We start from the raw sequence: 24364 nt of genomic DNA, 5'->3' as shown, positions 1-24364 counted from the left end.
ATGCTATTCCAAGATGACTATTTCAGGAAAACTCAATGATTGGCATGACATGGATGTGAAAGTGGAACCCTCAAAATGCTAAGGACAAAGGATTGGCTCAAGCTCAAAAGCTCAAGACTCTTCATTTTATATTTTAGTGATCCAAGATCACATTGAGTCTTTAGGAAAAGCCAATACTATCAAGGAGGGATGAGGTGTTGCTTAATGAGCCTCTTGCTTCATGTGCTTAGTGATATGCTCCAAAACCCTCAACTACTTTCCCATATCCACATATGACCTAAACCCTAAGTCAAACACGGTCCCACCGATTCTTTCTATCCGGCGCAACCGAGTTTCACTTGTCATAAGCCACTGCCAAACCCTAGCAATTCGGTTCTACCGATAGGGATCTCGGTCTCACCGAGATGGGATTGCAAACTCTCTGTTTCCCTTTCGTAACTTTTCGATCTCACCGAAAGAGCGAATCGGTCCCACCGAGATTGTAGTGTAAACTCTTTGTTTCCTTTTTGTAACTTTTCGGTCTCACCGAAAGAGCAAATCGGTCCCACCGAGTTTACCTGACCAACTCTCTGGTTAGCTTATTACCAAACTCGGCCTCACCGAGTTTGTGTAATCGGTCTCATCGAGATTACGTTATGCCCAAACCCTAACCATATCGGTCCTACCGAGTTGCATGTCAGTCCCACCGAAAATCTCTAACGGTCACTAGGTTTACCTTTTCGGTCCGACCGAGTTTGTTGATTCGGTCCCACCGAGATTGGAAAACTGTGTGTAACGGTTGGATTTTGTGTGGAGGCTATATATACCCCTCCACCTCCTCTTCATTCGTGGAGAGAGCCATCAGAACACATACACAATTCCAACTCATATGTTCTGAGAGAGAACCACCTACTCATGTGTTGAGACCAAGATATTCCATTCCTACCATATGAATCTTGATCTCTAGCCTTCCCCAAGTTGCTTTCCACTCAAATCTTCTTTCCACAAAATCCAAATCCTATGAGAGAGAGTTGAGTGTTGGGGAGACTATCATTTGAAGCACAAGAGCAAGGAGTTCATCATCAACACACCATTTGTTACTTCTTGGAGAGTGGTGTCTCCTAGATTGGCTAGGTGTTACTTGGGAGCCTCCGACAAGATTGTGGAGTTGAACCAAGGAGTTTGTAAGGGCAAGGAGATCGCCTACTTCGTGAAGATCTACCGCTAGTGAGGCAAGTCCTTCGTGGGCGATGACCATGGTGGGATAGACAAGGTTGCTTCTTCGTGGACCCTTCGTGGGTGGTTGCTTCTTTGTGGACCCTTCGTGGGTGGAGCCCTCCGTGGACTCGCGCAACCATTACCCTTCGTGGACTCGCGCAACCGTTACCCTTCGTGGGTTGAAGTCTCCATCAACGGGGATGTAGGATAGCACCACCTATCCGAACCACGGGAAAAACATCTGTGTCTCCAATTGCGTTTGAATTCTCCAAACCCTTCCCTTTACATTCTTGCAAGTTGCATGCTTTACTTTCCGCTGCCAATATACTCTTTGCATGCTTGCTTGAATTGTGTGATGATTGCTTGACTTGTCCTACAATAGCTAAAATCTGCCAAGAACTAAAATTGGGAAAAGGTTAAGTTTTTATTTGGTCAAGTAGTCTAATCACCCCCCCTCTAGACATACTTTCGATCCTACAAGTGGTATCAGAGCTTTGGTCTCCATTTGCTTTGATCTCCATAGCTTTTGGTGGTCATAGCCTTGGTTTCACAACCTAGGAGAGTATGGCGTCTAGCGAGGGAAATTATCACCGTAGAGGTCCTTACTTTGATGGTACTAATTTTGCTAGTTGGAAGCATAAAATGAAAATGCATATTCTTGGACATAACCCCGCCGTTTGGGCTATTGTGTGTGTTGGTTTGCAAGGTGACTTCTTTGATGGGAAAGAACCAAACCGTGAAGCTACCGCGGATGAGTTGAAGATGTTGCAATATAATGCTCAGGCTTGTGATATTCTCTTCAACGGATTGTGCCCCGAAGAATTCAACAAAATCAGCCGTCTTGAGAATGCAAAGGAAATTTGGGACACTTTGATTGATATGCACGAAGGTACCGACTCCGTCAAGGAATCCAAGTTAGATGTGCTTCAAAGTCAACTTGACAAGTCCAAAATGAAGGATGGTGAAGGTGTCGCTGAAATGTACTCTAGGCTTGCTCTCATCACAAATGAGATTGCCGGCTTAGGAAGTGAAGAGATGACCGATAGATTCATCATCAAGAAGATTCTAAGAGTCTTGGATGGAAAATATGATACCGTGTGCACATTGATCCAAATGGTGCCCAATTACAAAGATCTCAAGCCAACGGAGGTGATTGGAAGAATAGTTGCTCATGAGATGTCACTTAAGGATAAAGAGGAACTTCACAACAAATCAAGTGGTGCCTATAAAGCCTCATGTGAAGCCCCTACATCATCAAGTGAGAAACAAGACTTCAATGAAGAATTGAGCTTAATGGTGAAGAACTTCAACAAGTTCTACAAGAGTAGAAGCAAAGATAGAAGCTTCAAGTCAAGGTCCTACAATGACAAAAGATCTTCTAGTCGAGAGCGAAACTGCTACAGTTGTGGAAGACCCGGACACTATTCCAATGAGTGTACGGCTCCCTACAAGAGAAGAGAAGATTCTCCAAAAAGAAGAAGCAAAGAAGCACCACCAAGAGAGAGAAGGAGTAGAGATGATCATTATGAACGAAGATACTCACGGAGAAGGAAGGATTCGGAAAGGAAGGAAAAATCATCAAGGAGCTACACAAAACGAAGACATCAAGCTCATGTTGGTGAATGGGTATCCGTCTCCGACTCCGACAGCCACTCCGAGAGAAGTTATCACTCCGACTCCGAAGATACTCAAGATGAAGGTGTTGCCGGTCTAGCACTTGTGTCAACCAACTCCTACGACATATTTGACTCACCAAATGAAGGAATTGGAAGATGCTTCATGGCCAAAGGTCCTAAGGTAACACACTCGAGTATGTTGATTTCAATAGTGATGAAGATGACTTGTTAGGTGATGATTTGCTTGTTGACAACTCTAGTGATGAATACTATGATGAAACGTCAATTAATCATGATAATCAAGATAAAACGAATGACAATGATAAGGAGAAGATTGAGGCTCTAACTAAAGAACTAAACACTCTTAAGTTATCTCATGAAACTATCTTCGAAGATCATCGAGAACTTTTAAGAGCTCATGAGAAATTACGCTTTGAAAAGCTCAATCTTGAGCAAGAGCATGAGTTCTTAAAAGCAATCAATGATGATCTCCGCAAGAAAAGTTCTTCTTACCCTGCCAAGCGTTTACTCTTATCCACTTACATGCCTCAAGTCAAGTCTAGTAACAAGAACAAGAAAGATTCTTCCTCTAGCAGTAACAATGATCATGCTAAATCCAATATTGTTGCTTCTAGTAGTTCTCTTGATTCCACTAATGATTCTCTTAGCCAAGTTACACTTGAGCAAGAAAATAGCTTATTGAAGGGAATTATAGAGAAAGGAGTGTACAAAAGCCTTGCCGGGAGTAAGCAATTCGAGGAAATTGTGCGCAAGCAAGGAACGCACCGGAAGAATCAAGGTGTTGATTTTGAACGAAAATTCAATGCCAATGGAGTTGAGTGGGAAGAAGATCAATACCCCAAGACAAAGTTTGTTCCTCAACAAGAGAAGTATGATACTTCTTTCAAGGGGACACAAGCTCAAGATGATCTTCCACCACAAGACTACAAGCAAAAAGGCAAGGACAAGCTTCAAGAGGAAATTGATGCATTTGAAGAAGCTCCTAAGACCTTAGTCAAGTGGATTCCCAAGACTACTTTAAGTTCCACTTCATCAAGTACGACTACAACTCCAAGGATTCCCATCAAGATGGTGTGGATCCAAAAGAAGAAGAACTAGAGAGTTCTTGAGGGTGACTCCGCCAACATACTTCACTCTTATCATTTTGGCAATAACAAGTGCAATCAACTTCCACATCTTGCACTAGTTCAAGGAGTCACAAACCCTCTTGTTGGTAAGACAAGGGACAAGGTAACCTAAAAGTTTTCATGGACATCATCTTGTGTGTGCATCACTCTATGTCTATGGATATCCTTGTTTGTTCCTTGTGGGACTAACCCATGTAGGTATTGAAAGTGCAATTCACTCAAATGGATAGCTCCAAGTGATCTACATCAACATTGAGCATCCACATCTTCAACATCTACATGAAGTCATCATCGACAAAACCCGAGGTTAGTTCATCCCTCTAAGGGGGATATCACATCTAGGGGGAGCTTTACTCTAAGACTTGAGCTAAAGCAACTCTAAAGATGTGAACACAACAATGCTTTATGTAAAAGTGGTAACCCCACTTGAGCTTAAACGATGAGTATGACCTATGATCAAGTGTTCTCACTTGACTCCTAAGTCAATATACTCATATATAGATGACCTTGTTATCGCAAATTGCTTGATAGATGCTAGAATTGGTTGTGCATGCCTTGTCACATATTTCATTTGCCATCTTATTGTGTGAGCATGCTGGTTGCATATTTTACTCATTCGAGGACATCCACTTGTTGTTTTGATTGTTTGGTTTTATTTCCTTTTGCCAAGTGGATGGACAAGAATGCCTAAGAACCTCCTCTAGCTATCTATGCTTTTCTCGTCTCAAACTCTATTCATGCTACATCACAAAATTTGATCAAGTCAGATTCGAACCACTCTGTGTGAGGAGCGCTCGGAGTCCCCGATTTGTCATAGACTTAAACTTCCAAAACCTCTTTATGATTCTCGGTCTGACCGATACCCCACTTTCGGTCCTACCGAGATCATTAAGTTGATCTAGGTTTTCGATCTCGGTGCAACCGATTTGAACCATTCGGTCACACCGAGTTGTTCCACTCGGTCACACCGACAGGGTCGGGCTATATATAGTCACGGGCAAAAATTTGGAAATTTCTCCGAACCCCTTCGCCCGCGCGATAGCCTGCTCTGCCAACTTGGTCTCCGGATCGTCTCCTCGCCGCCAGCCACCTCCAGTCGCTGGTCTCCGTCGCCGTCAACGGAAATTCAACCCCGTCGTTGCCGCCGTAGCGAGTCTCCGCCGAACTAGGGTATGGACTCGATCTTTGTGCTATTCCCCAATCCGATTCTTAGCACATTGTGATCATCATGATTCTTGCCACGTTTGTTAAACTTCTATCCAGTCAATGAACTCGTAGATTAGGTTTAATTCGAAAATTTTAGGGTTAGGTTTCCGCCGAAACCATCTCGGACCCACCGAGTTGAAAAACTCGGTCCCACCGATTTGGCTTATGCCATTGCACAAGTGAGACCCGGTCTGACCGAGAATTACTTATCGGTGTGACCGATTTTGGAACTCTGTGAAACCCTAGCAGTCTCGGTGCCACCGAACCGTGACTCGGTCTGACCGAGTTCACTAGTTTAGGTGCCAAAACTGCTTCGGTATCACCGAGTTTAGAAATCGGTAGATCCGAGATGCTTTCAGTGGGAAACTAAAACTAAGTTTTTGAATTATTCTTTTGCAAAAATCTCTGCATTTTGTGATGCTTATCCACTCTATCTCATCTATAACCTATTCACAGGGTCAGCAGTCAGAGTTTGCATCATGTCAGACCAAAGTGATAGCCAGAACTTGTCAGAGCAGCAAGTGCAGATGAGTGAGGGCACTAGTCCCTCAAGTTCCTCAGATGATGGCAGCAGGAGCACCCCTAGCAATATGCCTAAAGCTGCCACAAGACAGAGAAAGAAGAGAACCTCAGACTCAGAAGATGAGGATTATGTGGCAGAAGAGGAAGCAACTTCCATGAGAGTTGAGCCAGCACAGGGCATAAAACCAGGGATGAAGATCAAAAGGCCAGCAGGCAGGCAGCCTATGTCAAAGGCCAGAGCTTCAACTGAGAATCCCACTCCCATTGAGCCAGTTGTCGCTGAAGGCAAGAAGAGGAAAGAAAGGGTGAAGAAAACTGTAGCCAGAGTGCTTGGCAAGGCTTCCATCATGGAAGATGAGGAGGAAGAAGAAGAGGTAGCTGCACCAACACCTAAGGCACCCAAGCTGATGGGTGATGCCATAAGAACAGGGGCAACTGCTTCCAAGGCCAAGCCAGCTCCAAAGCCAAAGCCAAAGAGGAACACAAGAAGCATCCCAGCTACTGAGAAGAACAAGGCCCCAGTGCCTGAAGCTGCAGAAGAAGAAGAAGAGAATGTTCTTAGAAAGCTCAAGCCCAAGATCCCAGACCACAACGATGCTCATCATGTGGCTGAGGATATGAAACTCAGGAGAGATTCAGGGCTCCGGAAGTGACAGAGATTCAGACTGCAGTGGAGCAGCTCCAGGATGACATGCAGGAGAGGAGAGGCAAGACTACAACTGATGCCTTTGCCAGAGTGCCACGAGGTCCGAGGTCGTCTGCAGTGCCAGTTGCTGACCCCAGAGCCACCACGTCTGCACCAGCTACAGCCTCAGTTCCACCAGCTCCAGCATCCACTTCAGCCTCGACTCCGACCACGTCTACAGAAGGCTTCGTCCTTGGAGTGCTCCGGACTCCACCACCACCTGAAGATCAAGCCTGAGTGTCGACTTAGCACTATGCATTTTCTAGGAACTTTTTGGTAACTTGTTGCCAAAGGGGGAGAAAATGTATAGATCATAGGCTTCGAGAGAGAGTGTTGCTTTTATTCTCTCTTGTTTTATTTTGTGGTTTTTCGAACTTTGGTTGCTTTTGTGTGAGATACTATGTCTTTGCTCGTGAGACATTGATGATCATGTGTTTGATCATAAGCTACACTAAATGTTTGCTTAATATTATCATCTTATCTATCTTATGTGATCATTCACTATTCTTGGTGATGAGTGCATGTATTTCATTCTTATCATTTTAAGCGCTCCACCAAGATGTATGTGACATGGAAGAGTAACCCATGACTCTAACTCTTTGTGCATTTGCAGTCCAAAGCAAATTTTAAATATGCACAAATTTAGGGGGAGCTCTTACTTGTCACATACTTCTCAAAGCGACGATATATTTCATGCTTATTATCATTTGTCGAAGCTTTGATCTATATGTTGTCATCAATTACCAAAAAGGGGGAGATTGAAAGTGAAACTATCCCTAGGTGGTTTTGGTAATTCATAACAACATATAGCTCATTGAGCTAATGCTATTCCAAGATGACTATTTCAGGAAAGCTAAATGATTGGCATGACATGGATGTGAAAGTGGAACCCTCAAAATGCTAAGGACAAAGGATTGGCTCAAGCTCAAAAGCTCAAGACTCTTCATTTTATATTTTAGTGATCCAAGATCACATCGAGTCTTTAGGAAAAGCCAATACTATCAAGGAGGGATGAGGTGTTGCTTAATGAGCCTCTTGCTTCATGTGCTTAGTGATATGCTCCAAAACCCTCAACTACTTTCCCATGTCCACATATGACCTAAACCCTAAGCCAAAGTCGGTCCCACCGATTCTTTCTATCCGGTGCCATCGAGTTTCACTTGTCATAAGCCACTGCCAAACCCTAGCAATTCGGTTCTACCGATAGGGATCTCGGTCTCACCGAGATGGGATTGCAAACTCTCTGTTTCCCTTTCGTAACTTTTCGGTCTCACCGAAAGAGCGAATCGGTCCCACTGAGATTGCAGTGTAAACTCTTTGTTTCCTTTTTGTAACTTTTTGGTCTCACCGAAAGAGCAAATCGGTCCCACCGAGTTTACCTGACCAACTCTCTGGTTAGCTTATTACCAAACTCGGTCTCACCGAGTTTGTGTAATCGGTCTCACCGAGATTACGTTATGCCCAAACCCTAACCATATCGGTCCTACCGAGTTGCATGTCAGTCCCACCGAAAATCTCTAACGGTCACTAGGTTTACCTTTTCGGTCCGACCGAGTTTGTTGATTCGGTCCCACCGAGATTGGAAAATTGTGTGTAACGGTTGGATTTTGTGTGGAGGCTATATATACCCCTCCACCTCCTCTTCATTCGTGGAGAGAGCCATCAGAACACATACACAATTCCAACTCATATGTTCTGAGAGAGAACCACCTACTCATGTGTTGAGACCAAGATATTCCATTCCTACCATATGAATCTTGATCTCTAGCCTTCCCCAAGTTGCTTTCCACTCAAATCTTCTTTCCACAAAATCCAAATCCTATGAGAGAGAGTTGAGTGTTGGGGAGACTATCATTTGAAGCACAAGAGCAAGGAGTTCATCATCAACACACCATTTGTTACTTCTTGGAGAGTGGTGTCTCCTAGATTGGCTAGGTGTTACTTGGGAGCCTCCGACAAGATTGTGGAGTTGAACCAAGGAGTTTGTAAGGGCAAGGAGATCGCCTACTTCGTGAAGATCTACCACTAGTGAGGCAAGTCCTTCGTGGGCGATGGCCATGGTGGGATAGACAAGGTTGCTTCTTCGTGGACCCTTTGTGGGTGGTTGCTTCTTCGTGGACCCTTCGTGGGTGGAGCCCTCCGTGGACTCGCGCAACCATTACCCTTCGTGGGTGGAGCCCTCCGTGGACTCGCGCAACCGTTACCCTTCGTGGGTTGAAGTCTCCATCAACGTGGATGTAGGATAGCACCACCTATCCGAACCACGGGAAAAACATCCGTGTCTCTAATTGCGTTTGAATTCTCCAAACCCTTCCATTTACATTCTTGCAAGTTGCATGCTTTACTTTCCGCTGCCAATATACTCTTTGCATGCTTGCTTGAATTGTGTGATGATTGCTTGACTTGTCCTACAATAGCTAAAATCTGCCAAGAACTAAAATTGGGAAAAGGTTAAGTTTTTATTTGGTCAAGTAGTCTAATCACCCTCCCTCTAGACATACTTCCGATCCTACAGTGGCAGGGGCGGCGAGGGTGTACGTCTGCTCACTTGTCTCTAGAGCGCGGGCGGGGAGGTCTTGGAGGACGCGGTGCCCTAGATCACGTCGATGTCGGGCTAGCACGACCAGCAAAAAATGTCTGCCGGCGCACGTCGTGCTCATCCCGGAACCAAGTGTCCCAAAGCGATGACGTGACGGCGTACTTGGGATCATTGATGAGGTCCGGCTGCAACGAGGCCCGACGACGGTTGATCTCGAGAAGCCATGCGCAACCGCTCGCTGGAATGGTAGGCATTGGCACCCGATCTGGGCTCATATGCCAGCCAGTCTGTAGGTGGGCGTCCGACCACTGCATCGGGTGGAGGTGTCCTAGTAGTGCTGGCACACCCCCCCTTCACGCACAGGCGAATCCACGTCGTTGCGTTGCGCAGGGCAATGGTGAAGCCGGTGGCGTGATACGTCTCCAGCGCATCTATAATTTTAATTGTTTCATGCTATTATATTATCAATCTTGGATGCTTTATATGCTATTTTATATTATTATTTTGGGACTAACCTATTAACTCAGTGCTTAGTGCTAGTTCCTGTTATTTGCTTATTTTTAACTTTTTAAAAAATCAATACCAAACGAAGTCCAAACATGATGAAACTTTATGGTGATTTTGGACCAGAAGGGACCCTAGAAGGTTTCAGAGGAGGCCAGAATACTTACTGAGAGCCATGAGCTCACCAGGCGTGCCCTTTGAGCTCGTGACTCTCACACAACTCCGTTTAACCTAATTTCACCTCTATAAATTCCCAAATATTCCCAAATCAGCAGAGAGACACCTGAAACACTTTTGTCGCCGCCGCAAGCTTCTATTCTTCCGTGATCCCATCTGGAGGCCTTTTCCGGTACTCTGTCGGAGGGGGAATTGATCACGGAGGGCCACTGCATCAACTTGTTGCCCTACCGATGATGCGTGAGTAGTTCATGACCAACCTATGGGTCCATAGCTAGTAGCCACTCCCTCTGTTCCTAAATATTTGTCTTTCTAGAGATTTCAACAAGTGGCTACATACAGAGCAAAATAAGCGAATCTACACTCTAAAATATGTCTATATACATCTGTATGTGGTAGTCCATTTGAAATCTCTAAAAAGACAAATATTTAGGAACGGGGGGAGTAGATGACTTCTTCTCTCTCTTTGATCTACAATACCATGTTCTCATCGATCCTCTTGGAGTTCTATCCGATGTAATCTTCTTTTGTGGTGTGTTTGTTGGGATCCGATGAATTGTGGGTTTATGATCAGATTATTCATTGAAAGTAATTGAGTATTTTATGAAATTTATTATGCATGATTGTTATAACTTTGTATTTCTCTCCGACCTATTCGTTTGGTTTGGCCAACTAGACTGATTTATCTTCAACAGGATAGGTGCTTTGTGATGGCTTCAATCTTACGGTGTCCTCACTCGGTGATAGAAAGGGTAGCGAGACACGTATTTGTGTTGTTGCAATTAAGGGTAAAACGATGGAGTTTATTCATATTGCTTGTGTTTACTTTATCTATATCATGGCATCTTGCTTACAACGTTACTATATTTGTCATGAACTTAATACCATAAATGCATGCTGGATATCGGTCGATTGGTGGAGTAATAGTAGTAGCAGGAGTCGGTCTACTTGTCACGGACGTGATGCTTATATACATGATTATTGTCATAAATAACATCATAACTATGCGCATTTTTATCAGTTGCCCAACAGTAATTTGTCTACCCATCATATGATATTGTTTCGACAGAGAAGCCTCTAGTGACAACTATGGCCCCGAGTCTACTTAATCATATTATAAAAAACCAAAAATACCTTGCTGTAATTTATTTACTTTTTTTGTTTTGCAATTTATCTATCTAGTACTACATGATTTAATCCTTGCAAGTAACGAGTTTAAGGGGATTGACAACCCTCTTGCCAACGATGAGTGCAAGTGTTTGCTTTTGTGTGTGCAAGTGTTGTTCATTAGGGTTTGTGTGATTCTCTTATTAGTTTGATAAATCTCGGTTCTCATTGAGGAAAATACTTATCAGCTACTATATATATTGCTTCACCCTTCTTCTTCGAGGAAAATCTCATCGCAGCTCACAAGTAGCAGAAATAATTTCTGGCGTCGTTGCCGGGGAGACATCATCAAATCACTACGTACCTTCACTCAAACTATCATCTACTTGCTCTACTTTTTATTTGCCTTTGTCTCTCATTTTCATCTCTCTCCACTTCTCTAAAAATCGAAAAACACAAAAAAAATTTTGTTTGCTCGTTTGCTTGCTTGGTCACTATGTCTCAAGAGAACACTAAGTTGTGTGATTTTCAGATACTAATAATAATGATTTTATTAGTACTCCAATTGCACCCCGCGCCACTAGTACGAAGTCATATGATATTAATGTTGCTTTGCTAAATCTTGTTATAAAAGAATAATTTTTTGAAAATCACAATGAAGATGTTGCATCCCATCTTAATATCTTCACTGAATTATGCGATATGTAAAAGAAAAAAAGATGTGAATAATGATATTATTAAGTTGAAATTATTTCTTTTCTCACTAAGAGACCGTTCTAAAACTTGGTTTTTATCCTTGCCTCAAATTTATAATGATTCATGGGATAAATATAAGGATGCTTTTATTGCCAAGTATTTTCCTCCCACTAAGATTATTTCTATTAGAAATCAAATCATGAATTTTAAGCAACTTGAGCAAGAACATGTTGCACAATCTTGAGAGATAATGAAACTAATGATTAAAAATTGCCCCACTCATGGTTTAAGCTTATGGATCATTATGCAAAATTTCTATGCGGGGCTAAACTTTGTTCCGAGAAATCTTCTAGACTTTGCTGCAGGAGGTACTTTTATGAGAATTACATTGGGAGAGGCTACAAAGCTTCTTGATAATATGATGAAAAATTATTCTCAATGACATACCAAACAAGCTCCAACTGGTAAGAAGGTAAACTCTATCAAAGAAACTACTACTTTCAGTGATAAAATGGATGCTCTTATGAATATGCTTATTAGCAAAAATGCTCAAGTTGATCCTAATGATGTGCCACTATCTACTTTTATTGAGCAAAATAATGATGCTATTGGTGTGAATTTTGTCGCTAGAAATAATTTCAACAACAATGCTTATAGAGGGAATTTCAATGCTAGACTGTATCCCAGAAATTCCTCTAATAATTATGGTAATTCCTATGATGATGATGGGGTACCTACTGAACCTGAGAACAACATTAAAGAATTTATTAGTTCTCAAAAGATTTTCAATGCCGTGGTAGAAGAAAACCTACATAAAGTTGGGGCGGGGGGGGGGGGGGGCTCAGCTCGTGGGGAAGAGGATGTGGACGGCCGTTCTACGGCTTCGGCATTAAAAAGGACGTTTGTGGGAGCCTTGGTGTCCGATAGGCGGTCCCACCCCGTGCGTGCAGCTTAAATGTGGGTGGTGGGAAGTGGTTGGGTGGCAGCATGCGGGACCGGGGCGGACAACGAGAAGCCGCGTGCATGTCCATTCATTATCCGGTTTGGCACAAATCGACCCTAGATTTTCTCTAGATTTGGGTTGAGATGGACACAATGCGGACAAGATTTGGTCTTGCTCTCGCTCGTTGGGCCGTCCCATTTATCGTTTTGACCCAAACGGATTGAGACGGACGAAACGGGGTCGCCTGTTGAAGTTGGCCTAATAAGTACTCTCTTCATTCCAAAATATAATGCGTCCGCGCGTCCCGAGGTCCATCTTTGACCATGAATTTAACCAACGAGACCAACTGCGGCGAGAGAAAAAATTATATAATTGAAAACTTTATTCGAATACGAATTCACTGATATAATTTTTGCTCCCGCCGCAATCGGTCTTGATAGTTAAATTTACGGTCAAAGTTGAAGCACGTGGATAGAGGAAGCATTACATTGTGGAATGGAGGGAGTAGAATAGATAGATGCAATGAAATGCATCTTGTAAAAAAGCTTCTTTTGAAAAAAAATCAATCTATTCATAACATCATTGCAGTACAAAGAAGATAAGGGCATCTCCAAAGCGGACCCTCAAATCACCCGCATCCGTCCGCAACATGCTGTTCGGGCACAGTTTGCCATCCAACATAGTACCCATGGATCCACATAGCGGTTTAAACGTCTGTTTTTCGGCAAACTGAAACCAAACCAAGAAAACTTTGCAAGAGTCCGGATATCCTCGTATCCAATCAAATGCCACCACACACCTTTCTCTCTCCGTTCGGATGATGGAAGGCTGGCAATTAGCATTGGCGTTTGGTAAGCTACTAATTAGCATTGCATTTAACAAAAGGTTTGCCTATCAAAGCATGCATTTGACGGAAGGTTCACTAATTTGGTGCTGAAAGTATTTTTTTATTAGAACGAAGGCTCGAGAAAAATCCGGCTTTAAATTAATAAAGCCATCAACCGGCCAGGATTACATCGAACAAACAAAGGAAACAAAGAACAAAACAGCAAGCCGATACATGGTGCTGTATAAAAGCTATTAGGCTACTACAAACTACTAGCAAAAATATGGAAACTAAAATACAAGTCCAGCTAGAAGTCGAAGAAGCCCTCCACAGCGAGCAGAACACGATGCAGGACACCAGCAAAGCTTGGGGAAGAAACAAACATTAGTTGGAGGAGCTCCGTTGTCAGCTCCATAGGCTTTGGCAGTCGATGTCGCCCTCCTCCACCTCTGAAGGGGGCTCCCTGCCCCCTCGTGTAAGCAAACTTAATCATCCAATTGTTTCGCGTAAGCAAACTTTAATCCATGCATGCAAGTATTTGACCTTTGGCGGAAGCTACTCAATAATTACACATGTTTTGGCGAAAGCCTTTCTTCGTGCTTGGTGGAGCCTACTAATCCATGGATTGGTACCATAGCGAGTCATACATATTTCGCGGAAGATATTAATAGCGGCGGACATTTTCGGCAACGATTACATGGCTGACTTCCGCATCAATGTCCAGGGACACCACCTCGGTCCGTGGATGGATGCTATCTGGTTTGCAGGTTAGTGTTGGAGTTGCCCTGAAAAGCAATAAAGATCACATCCTTGTTTGTAGACCATCTAGCGATGATTACACACACTGGGCGAGCCAAAGTCATGCTGCCGCCATCACTCCTTTCTCACCAGAACAGGGCAAACCTTATTGTAGTAGACAGTCGGAAAATTGTCATGCTCGGGCCCCAAGGAACCAGCAAACCAAAACAACAACCGTCGCCGATGAAGAAAAGTGTAGAACGAAAGGACCCAACTTGTAACACGCGAACACAAACGAACAAAAACCCGATCCAAGCAGTTCTACCGAAGAGAAACATCGAGTGAATCCCGCGAGATTCGTCAGAGACACACCTCCTCACGCCCTCCGGCGACGCTTGACGCATTGCCGGGACGGAGGATAGGCATGAAGAATCTTATTCCATCTTCAGGGAGCAACCGCCGCCTCGTCTTGCTAAGCAGGACACAAACTCTAAATTAACTAAATAAACACCTAATAACAAAGCCGGAGCTCTCACACCGGCAAGAGCCGGGATCCACCACGTCTTCATGGCCCTAAGGACACATGATACGAGGCAAATCGGGGGCAGCGCCAGAAGGGGGGGGGGACTCTAGCGTGGGTGTTGCTCATGGGAGGAGCAACGAGGAAACGTTTCGTGGCTTGTAAAAAGGGGGCCATATCTGATACCGAGGGTGATATTTGCTATATATTCCTATAAACAAAGCAATTTGTGCTATCTTTTTTCTTTTGGCTAGAGAACAAAGCAATCACAACATAATTACTTCCACTGTCACAAATAAAATATAAATATAAATAATACAATAAAGTAAAAAAAGTGAAACCTCATAGACAAATCAACTATGGAAACCAGAAACAAATTTAAGTACTCATGTCACATGAACCCGAACCCTTACAAATATCTTAATCTCAGGCGAAACGGTTCCTCTCAAATTAAGTTGCCTTATTGCTAGACCACCACCCGCATTCATTTTCGGCTGTTGGTAGCCAATATAGTTTGAAGACAAATATTGATGCGTGCACCAATCCTTGCTGAGGCAGTGGGATTATCTCAATTTTGACGAAAAATAAAATATGGTTTGCTTGATATACTATAAGTTTGCAGCTTTGCTGCCCAGACGTCCACTGCCAGCTGCCAGCCTTTCCCTGCTTGTGATAAACAACAAAGATTGTACAAGTGCGCGCAGTGCATGAAGGTGGCACGGTAGTGCAGTCTCAAACCGGAAAGCCTTCGTCAGAAAGCTTTGTCATCTTTCCCTCCCTCGATGGATTTCTTAATATGTTTTTGGGTCTTCGCTTATGGTGATGAACAATAATTAAGAGTAAATTATGTGGCCTCTCAGCAGTCATTTTGTCAGGGGAAGCACGGTGACAGCCGATCGTCGACGAGCAGTCAGGCATCAACTTGTAAGCAGCCTAGCGTAGTAACCGAGAGTGTTTGTTCTCTGTGTGAGACGTTGGATCTCTATTGGTTGGACCCTCAAAAAAATGAAGAAGAAAACTAAATTCGAAACCTGGCAAAGTGGCAAATAAAAGGCGAATCTCACCGACCATCTCCCGTCCCGTTCAATCTAACAGTGCAGTGCAGCATATAACAAGATTACTAAGATCATCAAGCATGAGATATCCAAAGTTCAATCCATCGTCAAATTTATTTCCCATACACCATGATCAGATGGAGTGCATGAACGATACACACCCTAGGGGCAGTTTGAAACTGGTCAGATAGTTTGTTAGCTTTCCTTGTATGGATTTCTTGAGCTCTTGGAGCTGTCCTTCACATGTGTCGATGGTTATGGAAAACAATGTGCCATCTGAGCAATGTATAGGAGAAAGCAAACACCCTTTTCTTCTCTTCCAGGTCAGCAATTAGCAATTATCTTACGTGATTTCTTTTCTGAAGATAAGGTTAAAGCCACCAACCACATTATACACACCCTTTACATTTAGGACAACTGTTTATGTGCATGTCTACTTGTGAGACATTCACGAGCCAATTTCTCGTGATGGATGGGTTTTCTTTGTTCCAAAGTTACTGAAAGACCACAAAAAGGATCACATGAGAGTGAGCTTGCACCGATCCGTTGACGCACCCTCCACTCCACTATATAAATCCCATCCCGCCTGCACCGAATGGCGCGAAATCAATCGGGATGTTGAATCATCGGGAGATGTTAGATCGCGTCAACTCGGCGGCCAGGGTCGCCATACTGCTGGCTCTGCTCTGCTTTTGCTCTGCCACCTCTTCCTACTCTTTCCCCGACGACGCGGCCTGTGCCGGTGCGAGTGGCATGGCGATGCCGGGTCCGGGTAATCTCCTCACGGTCGACCAATCCGGCAAAGGCGATTACAGGAAGATCCACGAGGCGATCGCCGCCGCCCCGGTGAACAGCTCCGCCCGCACTGTCATCCTCATCAAGCCCGGAGTCTACAAGTAAGTTTCCTTCTGAATTCTGATACGGGAGTACTAGTAGACAGTACGTGGTGTGGTGCATGCCTGATCGCCTGTAATCTTTCGTTGCAGGGAGAAGATCGTCGTCCCCGTGGACAAGCCCAACATAACACTTTTCGGCACCAGCGCCAACACGACCGTCATCACCTGGAACGAGCCCTGGCTCTCGACCGACACTTCCCCTACCGTGACCGTTCGGGCCTCCGACTTCGTCGCCAGCCGCTTAACGTTCCGGGTAAGTCTGCCATCCATGGTTCGTGCTTGCACACAGAGAGCGAGGTGCGCGTGTTGACAGTTTCTTGCTGATTTTCTCGGGGTTTTAGAACACGTTCGGGACCAGCAAGCAGGCCATCGCGGTGAGAGTCGCCGGAGACAGGGCGGCGTTCTACGGGTGCAGCTTCTCGTCGTTCCAAGACACGCTCCTCGACGACAACGGGCGCCATTACTACTGCGGGTGCTACATCGAAGGTGGCACCGACTTCATATGCGGGAACGGCCGGGCTCTCTTTGAAGTAAGTACTACATGTTCACCGTTCTCACCAGCAAACCCGTGCGCATAGATAGATCATACGTACTTACTCCGTACGCACGAGAGAGGTTTGAATGGCGGTCATGTAATAGGATAGACATGTAGTGTTCCTATTGTGTTTGCCAGCCGGTTGTGGCTTTGAGTTTTAGCTCTTTCGAGCTTATTGTTTATTTTCGCACCTCGATACTTGACGACTTTGTTACTGGATTATAATTTTAAAAATATGAGCCATATGCATCTTTCTGATGCAGGGTAAACCCCCTTTTCAAAAAAAAAAAAAAACGAAAAGAAAAACGCACAAGAGGTTGCTTTGCTGCCAAGATCAACTAACAATATATAGTTCGTGTGCAGAAATGCCACCTGCACTCCACCTCGCTCACGGGCGGCGCCTTCACAGCGCAGAAGCGGGCGTCCGAGTCGAACTACACGGGATACAGCTTCGTCCGGTGCAAGCTAACCGGCGTCGGGGTCAGCACCTCCATCCTGGGGCGTCCATGGGAGCCCTACTCCCGCGTCGTGTTCGCTCTCACCTACATGTCCGCAACGGTGAGCCCTCGAGGCTGGAATGACTGGAACCACACCGCCAACCAGAGGTAAACTTAGGGCCTCTTTGATTCACAGGATTTTCAAAATGAAAGAATAGGAAAAGTGCAGGAATAGGGTGACATGTCCCATAGTATCCTACAGGATTTGAAAGAATGTTTGATAGCATTAGAAAAACAAAGGAATTCTATAAAGAGGTTTGAGTGGATGGAAATTTTCCTTCAAAATGTAGTACAAATGGATCATATGGAAAAATTTCTAAGGATGCCAATCCTATGAATCAAACGAGTATCACAGGAAAAATTCCTAAGAGTTTAAATCCTTCAAAAATCCTATGCAATTCTTTTGAATCAAAGGAACCCTTAGTCTTGCTCCGCTGCCATTTTCCCGCCAAAGGAAGACCAATATATAACGCGCTTTGGCCTGGGTTTGCAACTTTGCATTGCATGCAGGACGGCGTTCTACGGGCAGTACCAATGCTACGGCCAAGGGGCGAAAACTGATGGCAGGGTTAAGTGGGCTCGCAACCTCTCGCCAACCGAAGCAGCCCCCTTCATGACCAAGGCCTGGATCGATGGACAGCAGTGGCTTCCGAAGCAGCCCGCTTCATGACCAAGCCTTGGATCGGTGGACAGCAGTGGCTTCGGTAGAAAACTGTCGGTGGTGTGGGTTGTCATATATACCTGACACATATCTGTGTTATTTGAAGGATACAAGTTAAAGGAAAATACATGGATGAATCCAGAAACATATGAACCCACTTAAAAAAACACATTTCTAAACACAAAAAATTCTAAAAAAAAGTTGCGCACGTACATTTTCATGTTCTATGTACGGTCAGAAAGTTTCGCGAAAAAACAACTTCTCGTTTGGCCTGTGCAAAAAACATACAAAAAGAGTGTGTCGTTGAACTTTATTTAGAAGCACTAAAATTTATCTTTTTTATAGAGGCAAAATAAAAAGATATTTTTCCGAAGAACGTTGTGCTGCACACATATTTTGTGAACATGCTCACGTGAAATTTTATTTTGACTTTTTTTTTACATTTTAAAACATGCTTAAAATGCATTTTTAAACCGGATTCATATGTATCCGAGTTCAGGGCGTGCCTTCTCAGAAGTTAACAGTTCTCTTTTAAAGGCCGAAAGTTTTTTTCACGGGGAGGAAAATTTGTAAGTTCATCAAAAGTCTGAACTGATGTAAAGAGACGAACAAAATCTTCTAAATCACTAAGCTCCCTAGGGGTAAAACTCCTAGGAAGCGATTGAGGCTACTGATTCGTTTTGTCATTTCGATTTAGATCCCCTCACATGTCCTTACCTAGGTGTATACATGTCATTGACTCGCTTTCCCCATCTTTTTCCCTTGCCTCGCACTGTCTCGGCCACTCTAGATATACCAAATGCTACACACCTGATAGCATTCCCCACAATTGCCAGGGTGTGGATCTTTGAACTCATGGAATCAACAATGTACATGAGTGACACAGAGGAAGGGGGAGAGTTAGCTTGAGGAAGAAGCTCTATGTGAGGAGTATAAGAGTTTAGTGGATACAAATGATCTTGAATGCGCTGCACAAACACAGCTAATAACTACATAAGCTACGACGCTCGGCTTGAGTACAACTAGACCAGCAGATGACCCAATAGAAGATAGGAGCATAGCACTCCCCTCTCCATGAAATGCAGCTTGGCCTCAAGTTGTAGGGTTTTCAGAGAGCATGCTAAACCATTCCCATGTTGTCATGGATATGGGAAGACCCCTCCACACGATCTTGTACTACTTGCGAGTGCGCCCTCCAAATTTGACCAGTCATGGTTCCAGCACTTGAGCGTGTTTAGTCGAGTGTACCAGCTTTTGAGCATATTTTAACTCTTCCTGAGATGCTGAGATAATATAGATTCAAGAAGTTGTAGATGATAGGCAACCTCTCTCACCTGTTCCAAGACCTGAAAATGCCCAAAATACTTGAACCCCAATTTGTGATTGGTACGTCGGGCCACCAATTGTTGCATGTACGGTTAGAGCTTTAGAAAGACCCAGTCGCCTGCTTGAAACACATGTTCAGATCGATGTTTGTCTTCTAGGGTCTTCATCCATTGTGGAGCTCTCAACAGATGGTCTCTAATCATGGTTGTCATTGCATTCCGTTCAACTAGCGAAGTTGCAAGGTTGTTGGGTGTGGAGGATTGAAGATTGGCAACACCCTGATACGTCTTCAACGTATCTATTTTTCCTAATATTTTTCCTCTTGTTTTGGACTCTAATTTGCATGATTTGAATGAAACTAACCCCGGACTGACGTTGTTTTCAGCAGAACTACCATGGTGTTGTTTTTGTGCAGAAATAAAAGTTCTCGGAATGGAACGAAACTTTGTGACGATTTTTTACATAATAAAAGAGAATTTCTAGAGTCAAGAACCATCAAAGGGGGCACCTGGGTGGGCACAACCCACCAGGGCACGCCTGCCCCCCCCCCAGGCATGCCCAGGTGGGTTGTCCCCACCTGGTGGCCCCGCAGACCCTAAAACCGACGCTATAAAATCTTATTTTTACATACAAAATTAAGGAGAAAGGATTATCGCGTTCCACGAGACGGAGCCGCCGCCACCTCCTATTCTTCATCTGGAGGCCAGATCTAGAGTCCGTTTGGGGCTCCGAAGAGGGGGATCTTCGATCTTCGTCATCACCAACCATTCTCCATCGCTAATTCCATGATGCTCCCCATCGGGAGTGAGTAATTCCTTCATAGGCTCGCTGGTCGGTAAGGAGTTGGATGATATTCATCATGTAATCTAGTTAGTTTTGTTAGGGCCTGATCCCTAGTATCCACTATGTTCCGAGATTGATGTTGCTATGACTTTGCCATGTTTAATGCTTGTCACTTTGGGCCCGGGTGCCATGATTTTAGATCTGAACCGTTTATGTTATCACCATTATATCCATGTTCTAGATCCGATCTTTCAAGTTATAGTCACCTACTACGTGTTATGATCCGGCAACCCTAGAGTGACAATAGTCGGGACCACTCCTGGTGATGACCGTAGTTTGAGGAGTTCATGTATTCACCATGTGTTAATGTTTTGTTCCGGTTCTCTATTAAAAGGAGGCCCTAATATCCCTTAAATTCCAATTGGACCCCACTGCCACGAGAGTGTAGGACAAAAGATGTCATGCAAGTTCTTTCCATAAGCACGTATGACCATTTAGGAAATACATGCCTACATTATATTTATGAACTGGAGCTAGTGTTGTATCGCCCTAGGTTATGACTGTCACATGATGAATATCATGCAATAAATTACCGATCCAATGCCTACAAATTTCTCTTATATTTTTTCTGCCAAGTTACCACTGCTATCGTTAGTGTTGCACTTGTTACAAAACTACTGCTATCACTGTTACCGTTACCATTGGTGTCGCTACTACTATCAAAACTATCATATTACTTTGATACCGATCACTTTGTTGCAGATAATTAATCTCCATGTGTGGTTGAATTGACAACTCAGCTGCTAATACTTGCAAATATTCTTTGGCTCCCCTTGTGTCGAATCTATAAATTTGGGTTGAATAATCTACCCTCGAAAACTGTGTGATCCCTATACTTGTGGGTTATCAAGACCTTTTTCTGGCCCCGTTGCCGGGGAGCATAGCTATATTTGTTGAGTCACTTGGGATTATTATCAATTTATCAATATGAAGAATCTGAAGGATGCTAAGACTAAGATTTATCCCCCTAAGGCGATGGGAGGTAAGGAACTACCATCTAGCTCTACTTTAGATTCACCTTCTATTATAAGTAAACTTGCAACACCACCACATGCTATTAATCTTGATATGTCGCAAGTCATTGACGATGCTACTTCTGCTATGAATGATACTTATGATGATGTTAGTACCTTGCTTAATGATGATGATGTGCCACTAGGTGACTTTCTTGATGAACAAATTGCTATAGTAAGACAACACGATATTGTTGAAACTGACGATGAGCTTGAAACTGAAAATCTTGAAACACCTACTAGAACTAGCCCTCCTAGATGTGAATTGCCAAAGGTACCGGAAGGTTATGTTATGAATGAGGAGACAACTAGAGATATTCTTGCTTGTAAAGGTAGAGATGATCCAGAGAAATTATTATGCAAGTATAAATAAAAATCCTTGAATGCTAAAATGCAATATGATCCTAAGTTTGCTACTTCACCTATCTTTATTGATGATAAGCATTATGAATTCTCTGTCGACCCAGAGTTAATTACTTTGGTTGAATCTGATAATTTCCATGGTTATGAAACTGAAACCGTTGTCGCACATCTTACTAAGTTGAATGACATAGCCACCCCTTTTACTCATGATAAGAAAACTCGCTATTACTATATTCTCAAATTATTTCTATTCTCATTAAAGGGTGATGCTAAAGCTTGGTACGATACTCTTGCTCCGGGTTGTGTGCGTAGTCTCCAGGATATGATTTATTACTTCTTTGAAAAATATTTTCCTCCTCATAAGAAACAAGCTGCCTTACAGGAAATATTTAACTTTGTGCAAATTGAAGAAGAGAGTCTCCCACAAGCTTGGGGGAGGCTTTGCCAATTGCTTAATGCTTTGCCTGATCATCCTCTTAAGAAAAATGAAATACTTGATATCTTCTATAATGGACTAATCGATGCTTCTAGGGATTTCCTAGATAGTTGTGCTGGTTGTGTTTTCAGGGAACGAACTATTAGGCAAGCTGAAGAATTATTGAATAATATATTGAAAAATTATAATGATTGGACTCTTCTTGAACCACCGCCTAAACCCACTCTGAAGAAGATATGCAAGAGGCAAAGAAATCTATGAAGGAAAAAGGTATTAAAGCTGAGGATGTCAAAAATTTACCTCCTATCGAAGAAATACATGGGCTTGATACACCGCCACCACCTAAGGTGGTAGAGGTAAATTCTCTAATGAAGTTCAATAATAATGACAATTCTCACAATATGCACCCTAGCCAATGCCTTTATGAGTTTGAAAATTACATCAGAAAGCAAGATCACTTCAATGCAAATGTTATGAAACAATTGAAATACAATTCTGATATGATTGCTCGCTTAAGTGACTTGTTATTTAGAATCTCAAATGATGTTAGAGGTGTGGGGAAGCATGCTTCTATGGTTCAAACTCAGTTAGAACAAGTTGCTAAATCTCAAAGAGAGTTGTTAGATGAAATGAATAATAATATATGTGACTTTGCTGTTAGAGTAGTAACTAGAGGAGGTAAAATGACTCAGGAACCACTTTATCCTGAGGGACACCCAAAAAGAATTGAACACGACTCTCAAAGAGTTAACACTGATGCACGTAGTCCTTCTAAAATCAAAAAGAAGAAGAAAAATGATATGACTTTGCATGCTCCTAGTGAACCTGAAGTAGAAAAACCTCCTGATAATGATAATGAAATTTCTATCTCTGATGCTGAAACTCAGTCTGGTAATGAACACTCACCTTCTGATATAACGATGAGGTTCATGAAAATACCCAAACAAATAGTAAAGAACCAGAAAATGATGTTGAGATAGAACCAGTAGTTGATCTTGATAACCGACAACCCAAGAATACACGATATGATAAAAGAGACTTTATTGCTAGAAAACACGGTAAAGAAAAAGAACAGTGGGTTCAAAAACCTATGCCCTTTCCACCTAAGTCAACTAAAAAGAAAGATGATGAAGAATTTGAACGCTTTGCTGAAATGCTGAGGCCAGTCTTTTTGCGTACTCGCTTGACTGATATCCTTTAAATAACTGCTTATGCAAAGTACATGAAAGACATCATCACCAATAAGAGAAAAATACCGGAAGCTGAAATCTCCACCATGCTTGCTAATTATACTTTTAAAGATGGAGTATCTAAGAAACTTGGAGATCCAGGAATACCAACTATACCTTGCTCCATCAAAAGAAATTATGTGAAAACTGCTTTATGTGGTTTGGGAGCTGGTGTTAGTGTTATGCCTTTATCTTTATATAAAAGACTTGATTTGAATAAACTCACACCTACTGAAATATCTTTGCAAATGACTGATAAATCAACTGTCATACCCATTAGTATCTGTGAGGATGTGCCCGTTGTTGTTGCTAATGTTACTATTTTGACTGAGTTTGTTATACTTGAGATGCTCGAGGATGACAACCTATCGATTATCCTTGGTAGACCATTCTTAAATACTGCAGGGGCTGTTATTGATTGTAATAAGCAATGCCACTTTTCATATCAATGGCAATGAGCATACGGTGCATTTTCCAAAGAAACAATTCCAAGCGAATGGTATTAATGTTATTGCAAAATCTCCGACAATCACTATTGGAAGTTTTCAACTACCTCTACCTACTGTTAAAAAGAAATATGAAATGCTTATTGTTGGGGACATTCATATCCCCGTTGAGGTAACTTAGTGATTTACAAAAGTTCTTCGGTTTCATGCTAATCGAAAGTGGTTGCTAATAAGACTTGATCAACCTTATTAATGGATCATTTTTGAGAGGTATGAAGTTGATGAATTTAGTAAGCACTACCTTCTGTCCCTACCTTTTGTTTTCTATTTTTATTAGTTAAATAAAATAAAATGCCATGTTTTGTCTATTTTCTGAATTTCCCACGCAGTAAAAAAATGACCCAAAAATAAAAGTTCTCAGAATGCTATAAAACTTTAATACATTTTTTCTTAATATTTAAGAATTTTTGGTGCAAATAATATCAGAGGGAGGTGCACCAGGTGGGCATAACCCACCTGGGCCCGCCAGGACCCCTAGGCACGCCCTGGTGGGTTGTGGTCCCCATGTGGGCCTCCTCACTTATCTCTTCATACCACTTCACCACCTACCTCCAGAAAAAATCACCATTGCTCTCTCTCT

The 24364-nt window shown here is 43.0% G+C and overlaps 1 protein-coding gene across 1 annotated transcript; it reads left to right on the top strand.

The window, feature by feature from the left end:
- Positions 1–15993: 15993 nt before the first annotated feature.
- Positions 15994–18215, top strand: LOC123058392 (putative pectinesterase 11). The gene is made up of 5 exons (XM_044481123.1): positions 15994–16375; positions 16466–16628; positions 16717–16905; positions 17274–17515; positions 17918–18215. Exons 1-5 carry the CDS (start codon positions 16095–16097, stop codon positions 18075–18077), a joined length of 1035 nt encoding a protein of 344 aa, XP_044337058.1. The 5' UTR covers positions 15994–16094; the 3' UTR covers positions 18078–18215.
- Positions 18216–24364: the final 6149 nt, after the last annotated feature.

The sequence above is a fragment of the Triticum aestivum genome, chromosome 3A (genome assembly GCF_018294505.1).
Source record: "Triticum aestivum cultivar Chinese Spring chromosome 3A, IWGSC CS RefSeq v2.1, whole genome shotgun sequence".
NCBI classification, from domain to species: domain Eukaryota; kingdom Viridiplantae; phylum Streptophyta; class Magnoliopsida; order Poales; family Poaceae; genus Triticum; species Triticum aestivum.
This window is presented reverse-complemented; position numbering and strand designations above follow the sequence as displayed.

Excerpts from the sequence above, each read along its gene's own strand:
- LOC123058392 (XM_044481123.1), top strand. The coding sequence starts at position 16,095 with ATGTTGAATCATCGGGAGATGTTAGATCGCGTCAACTCGGCGGCCAGG. Across the intron at positions 16,629-16,716 it reads CCAGCCGCTTAACGTTCCGG|AACACGTTCGGGACCAGCAA; the intron begins GTAAGTCTGCCA and ends TCGGGGTTTTAG. Across the intron at positions 17,516-17,917 it reads AACCACACCGCCAACCAGAG|GACGGCGTTCTACGGGCAGT; the intron begins GTAAACTTAGGG and ends CATTGCATGCAG.